The sequence below is a fragment of the Aquarana catesbeiana genome, linkage group LG06 (genome assembly GCF_042186555.1).
Source record: "Aquarana catesbeiana isolate 2022-GZ linkage group LG06, ASM4218655v1, whole genome shotgun sequence".
Taxonomy (NCBI): Eukaryota; Metazoa; Chordata; class Amphibia; order Anura; family Ranidae; genus Aquarana; species Aquarana catesbeiana.
The window spans coordinates 194,047,443-194,065,464 of NC_133329.1; the positions used below are offsets into that span (position 1 = coordinate 194,047,443).

The window sequence follows — 18,022 nt, forward strand, 5'->3', positions numbered from 1 at the left end:
TGGAGCCTGGCGGCAAATTGAAACAGTACAAAAAACATAACATCTTCAGCAAACTGCAGGCTTTCTTGTGCATCATCTTTAGAAGAGGCGTCCTTCTGGGACGACAGCCATGCAGACCAATTTGATACAGTGTGCAGCGTATGGTCTGAGCACTGACAGGCTGACCGCCCACCTCTGCAGCAGTACTGGCAGCACAAATACATCTATTTCCCAAAGAGCCCTTGCACACTGGGGCGGGGGGCGGCGTCGGCGGTAAAACGCCGCTATTATTAGCGGCGTTTTACCGTCGGTATGCGGCCGCTAGCGGGGCGGTTTTACCCCCCACTAGCGGCCGAGAAAGGGTTAAATACCACGCAAAGCGCCTCTGCAGAGGCGCATTGCCGGCGGTATAGCCGCGCCGTCCCATTGATTTCAATGGGCAGGAGCGGTAAAGGAGCGGTATACACACCGCTCCTTCACCGCTCCAAAGATGCTGCTGGCAGGACTTTTTTTACCGTCCTGCCAGCGCATCGCTCCAGTGTGCAAGCCCTCGGGGCTTGCACACTGGGATGACAGCAGCGGCACTTTCGGGGCAGTTTGCAGGCGCTATTATTAGTGCAATAGCGCCTGCAAACCGCCCCAGTGTGCAAGGGCATAAAGACAACCTCTGGATATGACGCTGAGCACGTGCACTCAACTTCTTTAGTCGACCATGGCGAGGCCTGTTCTGAGTGGAACCTGAACTTTTAAACCGCTGTATGGTCTTGGCCACTGTGCTGCAGTTCAGTTTCAGGGTCTTGGCAATCTTCTTTTAGCATAGGCCTTCTTTATGTGGAACAACAATTATTTTTTTCAGATCCTCAGAGTTCTTTGCCATGAGGAGCCATGTTGAACTTCCAGTGACCAGTATAAGAGAGTGACAACACCAAATTTAACACACCTACTCCCCATTCACACCTGAGACCTTGTAACACTAACGAGTCACATGACACCAGGGTGGGAAACGGCTAATTGGGCCTGACTTTTTTTGCCGGCGCTTTAGAGCCCTTGTACACTGGGGCGGTTTGCAGGCGCTATTGCGCTAATAATAGCGCCTGCAAACCGCCCCGAAAGTGCCGCTGCTTGTATTCCAGTGTGAAAGCCCCGAGGGCTTGCACACTGGAGCGATGCGCTGGCAGGACGGTAAAAAAAGTCCTGCCAGCAGCATCTTCGGAGCGGTGAAGGAGCGGTGTGTATACCGCTCCTTTACCGCTCCTGCCCATTGAAATCAATGGGACGGCGCGGCTATACCGCCGGCAAAGCGCCTCTGCAGAGGCGCTTTGCGGTGGTATTTAACCCTTTCTCGGCCGCTAGCGGGGGGTAAAACCGCCCCGCTAGCGGCCGCATACCGACAGTAAAACGCCGCTAATAATAGCGGCGTTTTACCGCCGACGCTGCCCCCCGCCCCAGTGTGCAAGGGCTCTTAGACATTAATGGCTGTGTGTTGAGTTATTTTGAGGGGACAGCAAATTTACACTGTTATAGAATAATTCTGTGTTTTTCTGTCAATATGGGGTGCTGTGTGTACATTAATGAGGAAAAAAAATGAACTTTAATGATTTTAGCAAATGGCTGCAGTGTAACAAAGAGTGAAAAATTTAAGGGGGTACTTTGCGTCCCCACTGTATATGTGTGTGTATTAGATATCTATAGATAGATATAGACCTATCTATAGATAGATAGATATATATACCATGTATACTCGAGTATAAGCCAAGTTTTTCAGCCCATTTTTTTGGCTGAACCCCCCCTCGGCTTATACTCGAGTAAGCCGTACCTTCCATTAGTAAAACAGCGTGTGTAACAGCGTATCTCCCGCTGTGTATGCAGTCTGTTCCGCTGTCCATTGTAAGAAAGCCCCGCCTCCTCCTTGTCTCTGATAGACTGAACGCTGATACAGTTTCCCAGCATTGTATCAGTGTTCCTCTATCACAGATGAGGAGGCGAGGCGGGGCTTTCTTTCAATGGACGGCGGAACAGACTGCACACACAGTGGGAGACACACGCTGCTACACACGCGGTTTTACTAATGGAAGGTACAGCTGCAGATTGGCACAGTGACACTAGAGATGGGCACAGTGACACTAGAGATGGGCACAGTGTCACTACAGATGGGCACAATTAGACTGCAAATGGGCACAGTGAGGCTGCAGATGGGCATTGTTGACCCAGTAGTTGCTGCATTTTCCCACCCTCGGCTTATACTCGAGTCAATATGTTTTCCCAGTTTTTTTGTGGTAAAATTAGGTGCCTTGGCTTATATTCGGGTCGACCTATACTCAAGTATATACGATATATAAATATATAAAAACATATATAGATATATTTGTATTCGTAAAACAAAAGACATCCAAACAAGCAGCAAAGATAAGTGATCAGTTAACCGAATGACAAAATACCTATTGATAATACATATACACACTATATATACAATATGAGGAACACCGGTCACAGGGAATACCGGAGATGCAAGGAAAGGGGGGAAACAGGACTCTGGGATCAGGAACAAGGGGAGCAGATATATAAGGCAGCAGGGTACAGGGTGCAGTGAGGGATGAATGACAAGCAGCATCTGATACAGCAAAGCAAAACTGTGCTAGCAGAGACTACATATCCTCCCAGCAACCAGCGTCAGGTGGAGACTGATTACTCAAAACTGCTGGCTGCTGGAAGACATCCATTGGTGGACACTGAAACTGCAACGTTCTGACCTGGGTAACACAATGCCACCAGTAGGTGGCCCAGGTCCTAAACAGCAACATTGCATCTTAATGTTTTGCATTGTATGTAGGCACTTAGCCACCCTGTCTTGCTCGCTCCTGAGATAGAGTAGGGACTATGGGGTAAACAGTGTGCATAGAGCAGTTCTCATCACCACAACTAGCATGAACTGCTTGCTCCAAATAAATGTAAATGAGGGTGAAAATGAGAGGTATGGATGTTCACAAAGGATGTTATAAAGAGGCAGAAAAATACAGTAGGAAACAATTCCATGAAAAATAGATTGCAGAGCCAATAAAACTTATTTCCATCTTTACTCTCACTTTGTGTGCTTTGTAAACGGGAACACCTGGAACAAAATTAAGTTGGTCTGAGCAGTCATTCATATTCTCTCAATGAGGGCTCTTCCGGGTATGGAATGGGATGTTCGCGTCCCACTGCCGGAACACGCTTCATACAGCTTATACACTGCTCTTCCAGCACCTGTTAGTGTAGGAAATAGCTTGGCCCAAACACACTATTCAGAGTGACATTAAAGTTGAAAATCGGCTTTAAAGTAATTGTAAAGTCTATTTTTTTTAAAAATAACAAACATGTTATCCTTACCACCTCTGTGCAGTTGGTTTTGCACAGAGCAATCTGGATCCTACTCTTCTTGGGTCCCTCTTTGCTGCTCCTAGCCCTTTCCTCCTTTGAGTGCCCCTCAGCCAGCAGCTTGCTACAGGGGGCACCCAAGCCGAGTCAGAGCTCCGTGTATCCATTCAGACACGGAGCCCCAACCTGGCCATGCCCCCTCTCCCCTGATTGGCTGACTGACTTTGACAGCCGTGGGAGCAAATGGCGCCGCTGCTCTGTCTCAGCCAATCAGAAGGAGTGTCTTGGATGGTTGAGGGGATCCTGGACATCGCTGGAGGGAGAAGGGGCTCTGGTAGGTAATTAGGGGGGTGCTGAGGGGGCTGTTACACACAGAAGGTTTTTTTATCTTAATGCATAGAATTATGACAAACCTTCTGCCTTTACAACTCCCTTAAGTAGTGGATGTGTATGCTTTGGAAGATGAGGATATTGTTTAGTGTCACTTTAAGCCGCCTATATTTCTTATCGTACATCACAGGACACAGAGCCATAGTAGTTACTATGTGGGTTATAGGCCACCTTCAGGTGATGGACACTGGCACACCCTAATGCCCCGTACACACGGTCGGATTTTCCGATGGAAAATGTCCGATCGGAGCGTGTTGTCGGAAATTCCGACCGTGTGTGGGCTCCATCGGACATTTTCCATCGGATTTTCCAACACACAAAGTTTGAGAGCAGGATATAAAATTTTCCCACAACAAAATCCGTTGTCGGAAATTCCGATCGTGTGTACAGAAATCCGACGGGCAAAGTGCCACGCATGCTCAGAATAAATAAAGAGATGAAAGCTATTGTCCACTGCTCCGTTTATAGTCCCGACGTACGTGTTTTACATCACCGCGTTTAGAACGATCGGATTTTCCGACAACTTTGTGTGACCGTGTGTATGCAAGACAAGTTTGAGCCAACATCCATCGGAAAAAATCCTAGGATTTTGTTGTCGTAATGTCCGAACAAAGTCCGACCGTGTGTACGGGGCATAACACATGAAGTACACTCCGTATATAGCCCCTCCCACTACTTGGGACTACCTCAGTTTTTTCGCCAGTGTCTAAGGTGTTGGTCACGAGTAAAGATGTGCTGTGCTGAGCTCCACTGGAGCAATCCTTGCTGGGGCTATTTATGCAGCCGGATCCATTCACAGTGTCTTTTAGGTCGAATTGACTGGTACCCGGGTCTCGTGTCCGAAGAAATTAGGTTTTACCTGTAACGCTTCTCTTTTTAGAGAGCTGGACCCCGGGATCCAGTACTTTGGTATTTTAGAGCCATAAAGTTTTACTTGTGGGGGTGCTATTACAGGGCCAGGAATGTGTGGGTTGCCCAAGGTTCCCCGGTTCCTGAAGGTTTGTTAACGGAACCCACTGTGAAGGGTGAAGAATGGGTCTGTTGGTTTTTACCACAGAAAACCCTGCAGTGGGAAAGGTAAGTGGAGTCTTTCTAAGAAATTTTTAAAATTTTCTTATGAAATGTCTCCTTTAAAAAGTAAAAGCTTGTCATGCCTAAGTGTCACCACTGGGGGCTGTATGGAGCATGTACCTTGTCATGCTTTCCTCAGAGATCAAGCTGTGTCACAGAAGCAGCAGGCTTTTTTCCTCCGGCTAGCAGGCAGACCTCCAGTAAGTTCGGGGGGGGATTTTGCTTCACCAGATACACCCCCCCCACCTGGGGTGAACTCTCCCCCTCTTCACAAGGCTGAACATTAGGAGAAGCTAAAGAACAATCAGCGATGCCGGTTTTTTCTTCTTTCACCGCCCCCTAGCACGGCGGCAGCTTTCAGGTCTCCTCCTCGCCATCTCTCCCTTCCACACAAGCTGAGCCTGGCGGATTGGAGGCCCGAGCACGTGCGGAAAAGCTCTTTTTCTTTTGAAAATGCGACGGAGGGGGCGCGATGCAATGGAGGGGCGGGGCTTAGTGCGGCATTGGCGTCTTCCAACGCCAGCGCAGGAGTGTGTTGTTAAAACTCCATTTGTGCTGGGTGCAAGTTGTTGGAGGGACACAAGAGCTAAGAGGGGCATGAAAGAGGTTTGGTGACACAGGCATTTACTATTTGCATCAGGCTGAGCATTAATAGAAGCCGCAGTGGCTGAACTATTGCTCAAGCAGTGGATGCAATTTCTTCTGGTAGTACCTCTGCATTTGTGCATCGAGCTAAGGTCAAAAGGGGGGTTGAAACACCCCCAAAAAAGGGCTAAAAGGGTCTCCCTCAAGCTCTGGAATGCCTACTCATCTCTACAATGGCATCCTCCCCTGAGAGGGTGTAGCTGGTCAGAGTGAGCATCGGGTCCATGAAATGTTTGCAACTGTTTTCAACACGGCAGCCCCTGTTTATGTTACTGAAAAGGTCTTTTTTTTCCTCAGCCATGATAGGATTAAAAAAACAAAAAGGTTAGCGGCTTTAATTGCATCCCAGTGTGGGAGAAAATGCGACAGGTTCTCTTCCATTACCCAGGACCCTCAAACTGAGGAACTAGAGGCAGGAGAAGATGAATTTGCTCAGGGGACCATGGTGAGGCTAATGACTCCTCTTCTGAGGTGTCAAATGCGGGTGGATCAGCTTTCACTATCTGTAAGATTGATGGTGCAATTTCTTGCTGAATGGTCCCCTCCACATTTATGTGCTTTTAACTGAGTGTTTGGGTTGGCAAAAGCCTCCTCAAGCTGTGCATGCCTTTCCTCTCCATTCATTGCTGGAAAAGCTTTTTGTATCTGAGTGGTATCACCCAGATACACATTTTTTTTTCCCTCCTAAAAATTTTTTCACACTTTATCCTATGGTGCAGAAAATTCACTAAAAGTGGGGTATACCAGCAATTAACGCTGCTATATCCTCTGGGAATAAGAGTTTGACTTGTCCGGCAGACAATGCTCGAATGCTTAGGGATCCAACGGATAAAATGTTGGAATTCCTATTATTAAATTAAAAGAAACAAAAAAAAAAACACTTTTTTTCTCTGGAAGATTGAGTGTCTCAGCCTGCACTGATAGTAATTGGTTAATCGTTGAGAGACCAGTTTAACTGGTTGCCGCCCGCATACTGTCAAATGACGGCGGGGCGGCTCTTGTTCTGGGACCCCGTCATATGATGGCGTCCCAGAATGGTCGCTTCGCGGGGGCGCGAAGTGCAGCGATCGCGGCCGCACCGTGTTGCTAGGACACGGCGCGACCCCAATCTGTGGAAAGAGCCGCGTCCGCGGCTCTTTAAACGTGATCGGCTGTGTTCAATCACAGCCGGTCACATGTAAACAAGGAAGTGCCTGTAATCGGCGCTCCTCACCTCACACTGACAGAGTGTGTGGCGAGGAGAGCCGATCAGTGGCATCTCCACGCAGGGGGACATTTAGGAATGTAATCAGGGCACTGATCATCAGTGCCCTGATTACAATAGTAAAAAATAGTGTCACCATATAGTGCCCACCAGTGGCAGCAATCAGTGCCCACCACTGCCCACAAGTGCCGCCAATCAGTGCCCATTAGCGATGCCAGTCAGTGCTGGCAATCAGTGCTGCCCATCACTGCTGTCAATGCCCATCAGTGCTGCCCATCAGTGCCACCCATCAATGCCCATCAGTACCGCCTATCTGTGCTGCCTATCAGTGCCCACTAGTGCCGCCTAACAGTGCTCATCAGTGCCACCTATCAGTGCCCATAAGTGCGGCATATTAGTGCCTCCTCATCAGTGCCCGTAAGTGCCGCCTTATTAGTTCCCATAGGTGCCACCTCATCAATGCCCATCAGTGCCGCCTCATCAGCGTACATCAGTGAAGGTGAAAAATTACTTCGTAAAACAATTTACTGACAGAAAAAAAAGTGAAACATTTTTGGTATTTTTTTTTGTACAAAATAAAAAAAAACCCAGCAGTGATTAAATACTACCTAAAGAAAGCTCTATTTGTGTGAAGAAAATGATAAAAAATTTGGGTACAGTGTAGCATGACCGCGCAATTGTCATTCAAAGTGTGACAGTGCTGAAAGCTGAAAAATGGCTTGGGCAGGAAGGGGGTGTAAGTGCCTGGTAAGCAAGTGGTTAAACGGCTTTAGGTTTGCAATAGTTGCTATGAGAGATTCTATCCTTCAGGCCTTGCGCCCTTCGCTAAGCACCATGTAAGAAGCTCCTGGCTGTCTTCCTTTTGCGGTAGCTATTTGAGGATGATTTGGGTAATACATCCATAGAAATTCTAGTGGAAAAAGTACCCCTTTGCCATTTAGGAAAAGGAGTAAATGTATTTTCATTTTAAAAACTCCAGGCAGTCACGACGGCCTCCGCCGTGAAGTTCAAAAGTTAATCCTCAGGGTCAACCCCAGGGACAAAAGAGGTCTTGGGGGAGGAAACCTACAAAATACTGATATAAATATAGTGCTCGCAAACACAATAGGTGAAAAAACAATAGATGATGAACAAAGTCCAAGGAAAGTGACTAAAGGTGCTCCAATCCAAAGTGAAGTGAATATAATATAAGGTGCTTCAGAAATGTTCAGGTGCACAACACTCCCTCATGAATCCCCACTCACCAGATTGAAACGACCCCCAGCTTTTCAGTCTGGTGGTTCACTATAAGCTTGATAATGATATCCTGAGTGGAACTCATGGTGAAGTACCATTAAAAAAGGTTTTATTGTACAAGGGAGTGGGTACTTACAGCTCCATGCTTGAGGCTTGTTTGATCTTACTTTTTGTAAGTACCCACTCCCTTGTACAATAAAACCTTTTTTAATGGTACTTCACTATGAGTTCCACTCTTTACTTCTGGGTACCTGTTTTGTCCGGCTAAGAAACTTCATAAAGGAATCCTGGATCTGGTGACTTGACACCATATCCACCATCCCAGGATATCATTATCAAGCTTATAGTGACCCACCAGACTGAAAAGCTGGGGATCGTTTCGATCTGGTGAGTGGGGATTCATGAGGGGGTGTTGTGCACCTGAACATTTCTGAAGCAACTTATGTTATATTCACTTCACTTTGGATTAGAGCACCTTTAGTCACTTTCCTTGGACTTTGTTCATCATCTATTGTTTTTTCACCTATTGTGTTTGCGAGCGCTATAATTTATATTTATATGTTTTTCAAGTGATTAGCACTTTGGGTATAGCAGCTGCGTTTTTATTATTTTTTATGTTATTTTCATCTTTTGTACACACCATTAGCGTGAACATATATATTTAGTATATACATTTTCAAAAAATGGTCATGGTGGTCCCTATGTAAGAGCAGAGGTTAGGGGTTTGGTTCAAACCTTTTTTTCCAAAACCGAATGGACATGTTGGATCTCCAAAATCTGAATTCAGTTCCTGAATATAACCACTCTTTTTTCGCATGGAGTCAATCCAATCAGTTACCTCCATCCTACAAGGAGGAGAACTTCTGGCGTCAATCGACATCAAAGATGCATACCTCCATGTGCCTATTTCCTCGCTCACTAGTAATATCTACTTTTCAAGGTGGAAAATCTTCATTTTCAGTGTGGTGTAGCTCTGCTTTTCAGTCTAGCTGCTGCACCTTGAGTGTTTACAAAGGTTCTGGCCCCTCTTCTAGCCAGATTAAGGGCCCAAGGTATAACGATTATGCTTTACCTAGACCAGTGATGGCCAACCTTGGCACCCCAGATGTTTTGGAACTACATTTCCCATGATGCTCAACTACACTGCAGAGTGCATGAGCATTATGGGAAATGTAGTTCCAAAACATCTGGGGTGCCAAGGTTCGCCATCACTGACTTAGACGATCTGTTCTTGATAGACCATTCGGTAGCCCGCTTAGACCAAAGTATGGTCACCACATTGAACTACCTAGAATATCTAGGTTGGATTCTCAACCTAGAAGAAATCTTCTTTAAAACCATGAAGAAGGCTAAAATACTTGGGTCTGATCATAGATACACCCAGAAAAGGGTATTCTTGCCCCAGGCAAAGATCAGCACCATAAAAGGAACTGGTTCAGGTGGTCAAAGCAAGATGAATTCTTCTATTCCGCTATGCATGAGGTTGTTGGGAAAGATGGTGGCTTCATTTGAGGCCGTTCCTTATGCTCACTTTCATTTGAGACTGCTGCAAAACAGTATCCTATCGGCTTGGAACAAAGGGTTCAAGCTCTAGATTCCCAATGTGTCTGACTCCAAAGTCTACGGCCACATCACCCTGAAAGCGCCCGATCTCATTGGATCTTGGAGGCTAAGCAGGGTCAGACCTGGTTAGTGCCTGGATGGGAGACCACCTGGAAATACCAGGTGCTGTAGGCTGGGTGCGCTGGAGCCTCAGTTTATGGTTAATAACCAAAAATCTGCAAAGGGGAAAGTCCTTCCTTCAGTTACCTGGGAAGTGGTAACAACATATGCCAACCTTTTTTGGGTTGGGGGGGAGCAGTCTTGGAAGAGGCAGCTGTCCAAGAGAAGTGGCCCAGATCAGAAATGGCCTTGCCCATTAAAATTCTAGAAATTCAGGCAGAGCACTTGTTCCTGAGGGCCTGAATGTTCAGTTTACGGAATTGTCCTGCCAGGATTCAATCCGACAGTGCCACAGCAATGGCCTATATCAATCACCAAGGTGGCTCAAGAAGTTGTGTGGCCCAGAGAGAGGTGAATCATATCCTATCTTGGGCAGAAAACAATATACTTTGCCTATAGGCAGTCTTCATTCTAGGAATAGAAAATTTGGCAGGCGGACTACTTGAGTCGCCAGCAGTTGTTACCGGGAGAATGGTTCCTTCACCCCAATATCTTCATGTCAATAAGTTAAAGATGGGGGATCCCAGACGTAGATCTGTTTGCGTCCAGGTTTAACAAAGAAATCGACAGTGTGTCAAGAACAAAGGATCCGCTAGCATGCAGAACAGATGCCTTGCTATTCCCGTGGAATCGGTTCTCACTGATTTATGCATTCTCTCCTATTCTGCCTGTGTCCACGTCTTCTTTGCAGGATCAAGCAGGAAGGGAAGTCGGTGACTCTTGTGGCCCAGGAAATCTTGGTACGCAGAGATGGTAAAGATAGCGGTAGGGGACCCATGGACCCTGCCGCCATGGCCAGACCTTCTCTCGCAAGGTTCGGTATTCCATCCTACTTTACAGATGCTAAATTTAACGGTTTGGCTATTGAGACCCACATTCTGGAGAAGCGTAGGCTTTCAGGTTTAGTGGAGTCTACTCTGGTTAATGCAAGGAACCCGGCCTCCAGAGTCATATATTATATAGAGTCTGGAAGGCATATGTCTCCTGGTGTGAATCCAGGGGTTGGCACCCCAGGAAATATATCATAAGTAGAATCCTTGACTTTCTACAGATGGGATTAGAAATAAAGCCAGTCTTGAGTACTATCAAGGACCAGGTTTCGGCCTTATCTGTATTTTTTCAGCAACCACTTGCTTCACACTCTTTGGTTCGTAGTTTTATTCAGGGGGTAACGCGGCTTAAAACCTCCGGTTAAGTCACCCCCAAATCCTTGGCACTTGAATTTAGTCAGAAACAGCCTTTTGAGCCGATACAACATATTCCCTTGATCCTTTTTTGACAAGGAATCTAGTTTTGCTGGTAGCCATATCTTCTGCAAGAAGGGTATCGAGTTGGCTGCTCTTTCTTGTAAAGAGCCATATTTAATTATTCACAATGATAAGGTTGTATTGTGTCCTCATCCTAATTTTCTATCTAGGGTAGTCTCAGGTTTTCATTTAAACCAGGATATTGTTCTTCCTTAAATTTTTCCCAGAATCCCGTTCTGCGGAATAAAAGTCACTACATTCTCTTGATGTGGTGAGAGCAGTCAAAATCTATTTAAGAACGACTGTTCAGATTCGAAAAACGGATGTTTTGTTTGTGTTGCCTTAAGGTCCTAAAAGAGGACAGGCAGCATCGAAATCTACTATTTCTAAATGGATTCGACAAGTGATTGTTCAAGCTTATGGTTTAAGGAGATAAGTTCCACCTTTTCATATTAAAGCACACCCCACTAGGTCTGTTAGTGCTTCGTGGGGGTGCATCACCAAGATTCCATGGTTCAAATCTGCAAGGCCTCAACTTGGTCTTCAGTATATACATTTACCAGATTTTATCAGGTGAATGTGAAAAGGCTTTAGGATATCGCCTTTGGGCGTAGTGTGCTGCAGGCAGCCGTATAACTCCTCTAGTCTCATGCTGCCCTAATTCTGTTGTGTCTCTCTCCCCTCAGTTGACATTGCTATGGGACATCCCACGTACTATGGTTCTGTGTCACGTGATGTACAATAAGAAAATAGGATTTTTATAACAGCTTACCTGTAAAATCCTTTTCTTTGAAGTACATCACGGGACACAGAGGTCCTGCTCCTCTTTCTAGTATACACGTATATTGCTTTGCTACAAAAACTAAGGTACAACCAGTAGTGGGGAGGGGTTATATAGGGAGTGGACTTTCTGTCTTAGGGTGTACCAGTGTCCATCACCTGAAGGTGGCCTATAACCCACATAGAAACTACTATGGCTCTGTGTCCCGTGATGTTTTCAAAGAAAAGGATTTTACAGGTAATCTGTTATAAAAATCATATTTTTGGTGTAAATAAGATTTGTCCTGCATACGTTCATAATGGTGCTTTTATGGAATTCATTTTATTTTTGCTTTAACACATTTTAACTTTTACCTTTTTTGTTTTTCCCAGCACACCAATGATTTTGCACTGTACACAGAGGCGATCAAGTTTTTTAATCATCCGGAACACATGGTTAGGGTTGCAGTTCGTAATATCACTTTGAATATTTATAAAGGTAAGAACAATGTGACCTTTAATTTAAGATTTCAACTTTCAGCTCAACTTTAGTTGTTTTTACAAGGTAGAGCTGTATCTCCCCCAAAATGGGTTAAATAGATTTGAGCTAACAGCATTAAAAACAGCTTTGCCAGGGATCCGAGTGCAGCAACCCAGTTCTTTGGCCTATCAGCTCTGTGATATACAATTTTCTTGCTTTTCAGTTAGTAGTTCATAAGTAAACAGGATCTAAATTGTATTCAGATGAATTGAAAGCTATAACATGAAAATAAGTCATAGAGCTACATATTTCTTATTGAAGTCAATAGGCTACCTTAGGGGTGGGTCGTTGTTTGTTTTAAACAAATCGAAAAGGAGGCTTTTGGCATAATGCACACATGCATATTTGTAAAATCTGTAAGGAGCTGTGGCTAGAAATATTTAAAATTGGCCAGGCCCTTTCTAAATCATCTAAATGTGATGTTCAATTACACTTCAAAAAAACTCGATTTTTTTTTTTTTTTCTCAGCTTTGGTCTTTTTACTCATATACCCAAGTTACATTGTTACATTTAACTGTTTGCTGCCAGAGCTTTTTTTGCACATGTGTAAAAAAATCATTTTGAGTCTGAGGATTACCTAAAACCCCCAAAGCGTTATATATTTTCTGAAACCAGACACCCTAGAGAATTAAATAGTGGTAGTTCCAATTTTTTATGTGATATTACCACAGAGGTATTTCAGTAAAAAATTACACTTAAGTTAAAGTTGGATGTAAACCCTCACATATACCCAGTAAAGTGAGCAGCCTCAGATCATACACAGGGATGAAACACATCTCCCTACAGAAGTTTTAAATGTATATCTGCTGTTTTCAGCTTTGTATAGTCTTTAGAAAGTTCAGATCGTGTTAAAAGATTTTCTCTTCCTGTTCAGAACAGGAGTAAAGCGTGGGCATACAGCCAAGACAGCTCATTGGAGGAAAGGCACACACACCCCTTCTCCTCACAGAAACTGTTAGTTGAATAGATCAGCACTCTGCTAATCGATTTATAGCATACTCCCCAACTCAAAACTCAGGCTGGTTTTATCTCAGTTGATGGAGAATTGGTCAGAAGTTATCAGGCTGATAACAGAATGACGGAGCAGGAGACCGCTACCGCACATAGTGCTTTGAAGAGAGACAAGAAACCACTGCAGATATATGTGCTCAAATTTCATGAATCGGGTTTCCATCCATTTTAATGTTAAGGCACACAAACACAATAAATTACCCAATTTTTTTGTTGAATATAAAAGATAAGGTTGCACAGAGTAAATAGATACCCAACATGTCAAACCTTAAATTTGCGTGTGCCCGTGAAGTGGAGTCAAATGTCAGTACCCTATATTTTCCATAGGCGGCACCTTATCAGTTTAGCATTACCGAGGAGGTCTTGCACTAGAAATATTGCTCTCACTCTGGCGTTCACGGCGATATGTAACCTGTTTATTGCAATCGGCGGTTTCATATGTAAGCACCCCTGACGTTTACGTTTGTACCTGCATATATGTGGGGGGTGGTGCTTGAAATAAAATTTGGGGGGGGGGGGGGATTTGTGCTTGCGTATAACTTAATTTAAATTTAAAAAAAAAAAAAAAAAATTATTTTTCTCATCACAAAGTCCTCTATGTGGTGATTTTTTTGGTGACAGGTTCTCTTTAATGAGACACCCAGGGTCTAAAACACCCCGGATGTCTCCAGTGTGATCCACTTAATGTAACGCAATGCAGATCGCATTTCAATAAATTCTTTCCTGGCCATGCGAGCCGGGGACACTGATGGGCAGACCCGGAAGTGATGTCAAACACGTCGCTTTACGGGTCAACAATCAGGAGTGGGGGAGAGCGGACTTGTGTCCACTCTGCTCCATCCTCTCTACCCGGGGGCACAACTCCCTGCTTTTAGGTCTGTATGATGTATGGACCTGGCAGCAAAAGAGTTAATGCTGCTTTATTATATTAAAAAAAAAATTAATAGCTATAGAAAAAAAGGCATTTGTTACAAAAGTTGGTGACTGGAGACAAAAAAAGAAGGCAAATGTATTGAATACCTACTTCAGCTCTGTGTATACAAGGGAAAATGGGAGAGCTCCAGCCCATAAATAGTATTGACATAGTCCCAAGATAATCCCAATGTTTAAAAACTGATATGGTTCAGAAACATTTGGACAAAGGTGAAAGCACAAGGACCCATTTGTGTCCTCAAAAAGTTGAGCTCTTATTTCAAAGTCATTGTTTCTAATTTTTAGAGACTCTTTAATTACTGGCATTGCACCAATGTGGTGCCTTATGTTTAAAATGGGATGACATTCTTAACCTAGTAACCAGTTAGTTTAAATTCTATAGTCGGAAAGATACTTGAAAGTTTAATAAAAGATCACGTGAAAGAGTTTTTGCTAGAAAATATTATTTTAAAGTGGAATTCCAGGCTATACCTATTTTAAAAAATGCCCTCCCTACCACCACCTATGTTGACTAACCTGTGTAATGCCTGGTACATTCAATTATTTATTTTTTTGTTCAATCCAGTGGGCTGAATGAAAAAAAAAAGTTAGTAAGCAGTGTTTGTGTAGCAATCCCTCCCACTGTGCCTTTGTGTTTTGGCAAGGGGGCTCCCCACCTGCCAGAACACACTAATCCGGATTGGATGCTGCTCCTTAGACCAGCTTCTGTTGGAAGGACAGCTGTACACATGGTCCGAATGTCAGCCTGTTCCTGCTGAACTGGCTGATATTGGGACCGTGTGCACCCAGCTTAAGAAAGATGCATTGTATATACTTGCCTATTTTCTGACCACTCTAATGTGGTCAGGTGATCCCTCGCACGGTAGCTGGATTACATGACAGGACCAGAGTAGCCTGAGAATAGGTAAATATATACATCTTTCTTGCACAGGTTTGTCAGCATATACTTAATTGTAGGTTTAAGATTGTGTATATGGAGCTTTTCTATTCATTTATTTCTTACTACGTTGTATGTGAACAAGATGTACTTGTGGCTTTTTTCTACACGGCTATGTAATTATGTACTGTAGAGCTGCACGATTCATTGTTAAATTGCAATCTCGATTCAACCCCCTCACAATCTTAATACGGCATTTCCATGATTCATGTAAGTTCAGAGCCGTTATATGCTCAGAGCTGTTGAAGATCTTTTAGATCAAAGGAATGAACTTTGGTCTGTAAATGAGGTCAGTTTAACCACTAAGACTAAACCTTTTCCTGATATTTGTTGCTTACAAGTTAAAATCAGTATTTTTTGCTTGAGCCAGAGGCTCTAATAGGCTTCAAAAAAGGGTGCTGGTCACCCGACCGACCGATTTTTAGCGGAGACTCTAAAGAATAAAATGGTGGTCGTGCCAATATTTTGTCACTGTTACGCTGAGAATCGAGAGAGCATTGTGATCTTTATTCTAAGAACAAAAATCGTGATCCTCATTTTATCCAGAATCGTGCAGCTCTAATGTACTGTAACTATGCTTAATACGTTCCTCATGTTCCCTGTAATCTTAATACATCAACCACTAGGGAGCAGCATTATACTGGCAATAACTACTTCTACAGTTTCTTCACCTCTTGGATGCCTAGTGTGCTTCTCCCTCTGAACATGCACCATTGTCTTCACAGTAAAGTGCTTGTTTGTATGTATGTATGTATGTATCAACTGAAACAGTATAGTGGCCAGATTTTTTTTTCTCCCAATGCTTATTTATACATGAAGAACAAAAGGTGGTAACAAGTACAATGATCAAGTTACAAAAGGAGATGTTACCAAGAGATTACTAGTTAAATTTCCAGTTCAGTCACTGGAATGAAATCATTTTTCCAGAGTTAAAACCTTCAGTACCACAGATTTGCCAACAGTTCTACTCAGATAAGTAACAGCTTGTAGATAATTGAAAATGAGGTTTGGAAATGTTCTGGTAAACTTTGTAGAGGGTGAGCATTAGGTGATTAAAGGCAGGAGCCAGAGAGAAAGGGGAAAAGTAGAGCGTAATGATTGACTGAATGGGACAAGTAATGTGGCGGTGGGGGTGCTGCTGGATGAGTATATAGAGGTAGAATGTGAAAAGTACAGGAGCTGCTGCACCAGTGGACCTCCTAACAGTTCATGAGTTCACCAGTTGGATAAAGAACTTGGATACAAAAGGGGAAACATTTGTAAAGTACCTAATTGAAAAACTGCTATCAATTTGTACGTGTTGGAGCACAAAAAATTGCCTGAGTGGATCAAGTAGCTATAAAGTTTGTGAGGATATCAGATGTAGTGGCTCTTGCTTCTTCCATTTTATAGATGGAGACAATTTTGTCAGTCTATATTTTAAATATAATTCCTAGTTTGTAAGGATGTCTCATATTCCCAGTTTCTGATCATATTGTCTATTTTTTGTTTTTTTATTTCTTGCTGTCTCTTCAATGCTGAATCCTGTGTGCCCCAATGCAGTATCATGTAAGTTTACTGGACATTTTATTGTTGATTTTTGTGCATGCCTTTTGATTGCCTTTTACTGTGTAGGCATTAAATGAGTTGAATGCAAGAATCTAGCAAAACATTTCACTGGCGGATGAATCCATACTTCTGTGTTTACTACGATCATGCGGTATCCTTAAAGGATAATTTCACAATAAAAAAATAAATAAAAATAAATGCACATTTTTTTTTCCAGTTAAAAAAAAAAGTGCATTTGTTAATTTATTTTTTGTAAGAGCCTGGAAAGTATTGCACCGGCAATCGCGGGTGCCATGCAGGACTCCTGCAAACTGTCATTGTCATACATCATATGGGCAGGCAGTTTCACAACTACAGGAAAAATCAATGAACTACTATAGCGCTCAACAGTGCCTTGGTAGTCCATTGAGAATTACAAGCAGACAGCCACAAAGGCTGTCAGTACTTTTAGTAAATTCTTTCACAGACCACTGTGAGTGAATGATGCGGCAGTGTGCGCGCAGCCCTGTACGGCTGCACTGTTTTCAAATGGTGACAGCAGGTACGGGAAGAAGATCCCTGGCCTGCTTTCACAGGAAGTTCAAGGATCAGTAAACAGCTGCAGGATCGGGAACATGTTACATGTTCCACCCTAAAAACAGGTAGAACATGTAACATGTTCCAGAGGGTGAACTTTTCCTTTAAAGTGGAGTTCCACTCAAAAGGGGAACTTCTGCTTATCCGTCTCCTTCCCCCCTTCCCCTCTCCGGTGCCACATTTGTTTGACAGGTACCGTTCCCCACTTCTGGAGACGGTGGCATCTCTCAGATGTTCGGCCTCTTTCCCCCGCCACTGGGCCAACTAGAAAGCACAGTGCGCTTCGTGCATGCGAAATAGGGAACCGAAATACTTCACTGCCGGGTTCCCTTACCAGGAATGGCGGCGGCTGCACCTGACAGCCGATTGGCTGAGGTGCCAACATTGTGGGCTCCCTACACAGTTAAGTGTCCATATATTAAGTCAGCAGCTGCGGTATTTGTAGCTGCTGACTTTTAATTTGTTTGTGTGTGTGTGTGGGGGGGGGGTGCTGCACCTCCTCTTTAAGTTCTTACTATCAGCTGTAAAGGTCTTCGACTGTGTGTCAGGAAATTTTCCTTCTGGATGTCTATGAAGACTTTTCTGATAAACAATCCAGATGCTGCTCAGAGTTTTATATGAATATACAGCGTAAAGCTCTTATCAAGGGAACTTGGGACTTTATATGAATTCTTCAGTGCCTCTAAGGGAGATGCAGTGGCTGTACAGACTTACCCGTACAGCCTCATTTGACGTGGATAGGTGGGTGCTCAGCCCCCGACTGTGCACCTGGGGCCATACACCTTTTCCTGTCAAATTTGGCCTATGCAGGGTCAGAAAACCTGGGTTCTGGGTTCCCATGGCGGCTCTCTCGGCTCCTCCCCGCAATA

The 18,022-nt window shown here is 44.0% G+C and overlaps 1 protein-coding gene and 1 pseudogene across 11 annotated transcripts in view; both read left to right on the forward strand.

The window, feature by feature from the left end:
- The window catches only part of CLEC16A (C-type lectin domain containing 16A), a 1,646,984-nt gene that overhangs the window by 311,409 nt on the left and 1,317,553 nt on the right, over positions 1 to 18,022 (forward strand). For 10 of the 11 annotated variants that reach the window (XM_073591184.1, XM_073591186.1, XM_073591185.1 and 7 more), the window contains one exon: positions 12,001 to 12,106. The exons of the other annotated variant lie outside the window; for it this stretch is intronic. In XM_073591184.1, the coding sequence (XP_073447285.1) occupies positions 12,001 to 12,106 (106 nt within the window). The remainder of the gene's footprint in view (positions 1 to 12,000; positions 12,107 to 18,022) is intronic. 11 annotated transcript variants of the gene reach the window in all.
- On the forward strand, positions 9,498 to 9,616 carry LOC141101870 (5S ribosomal RNA; annotated as a pseudogene).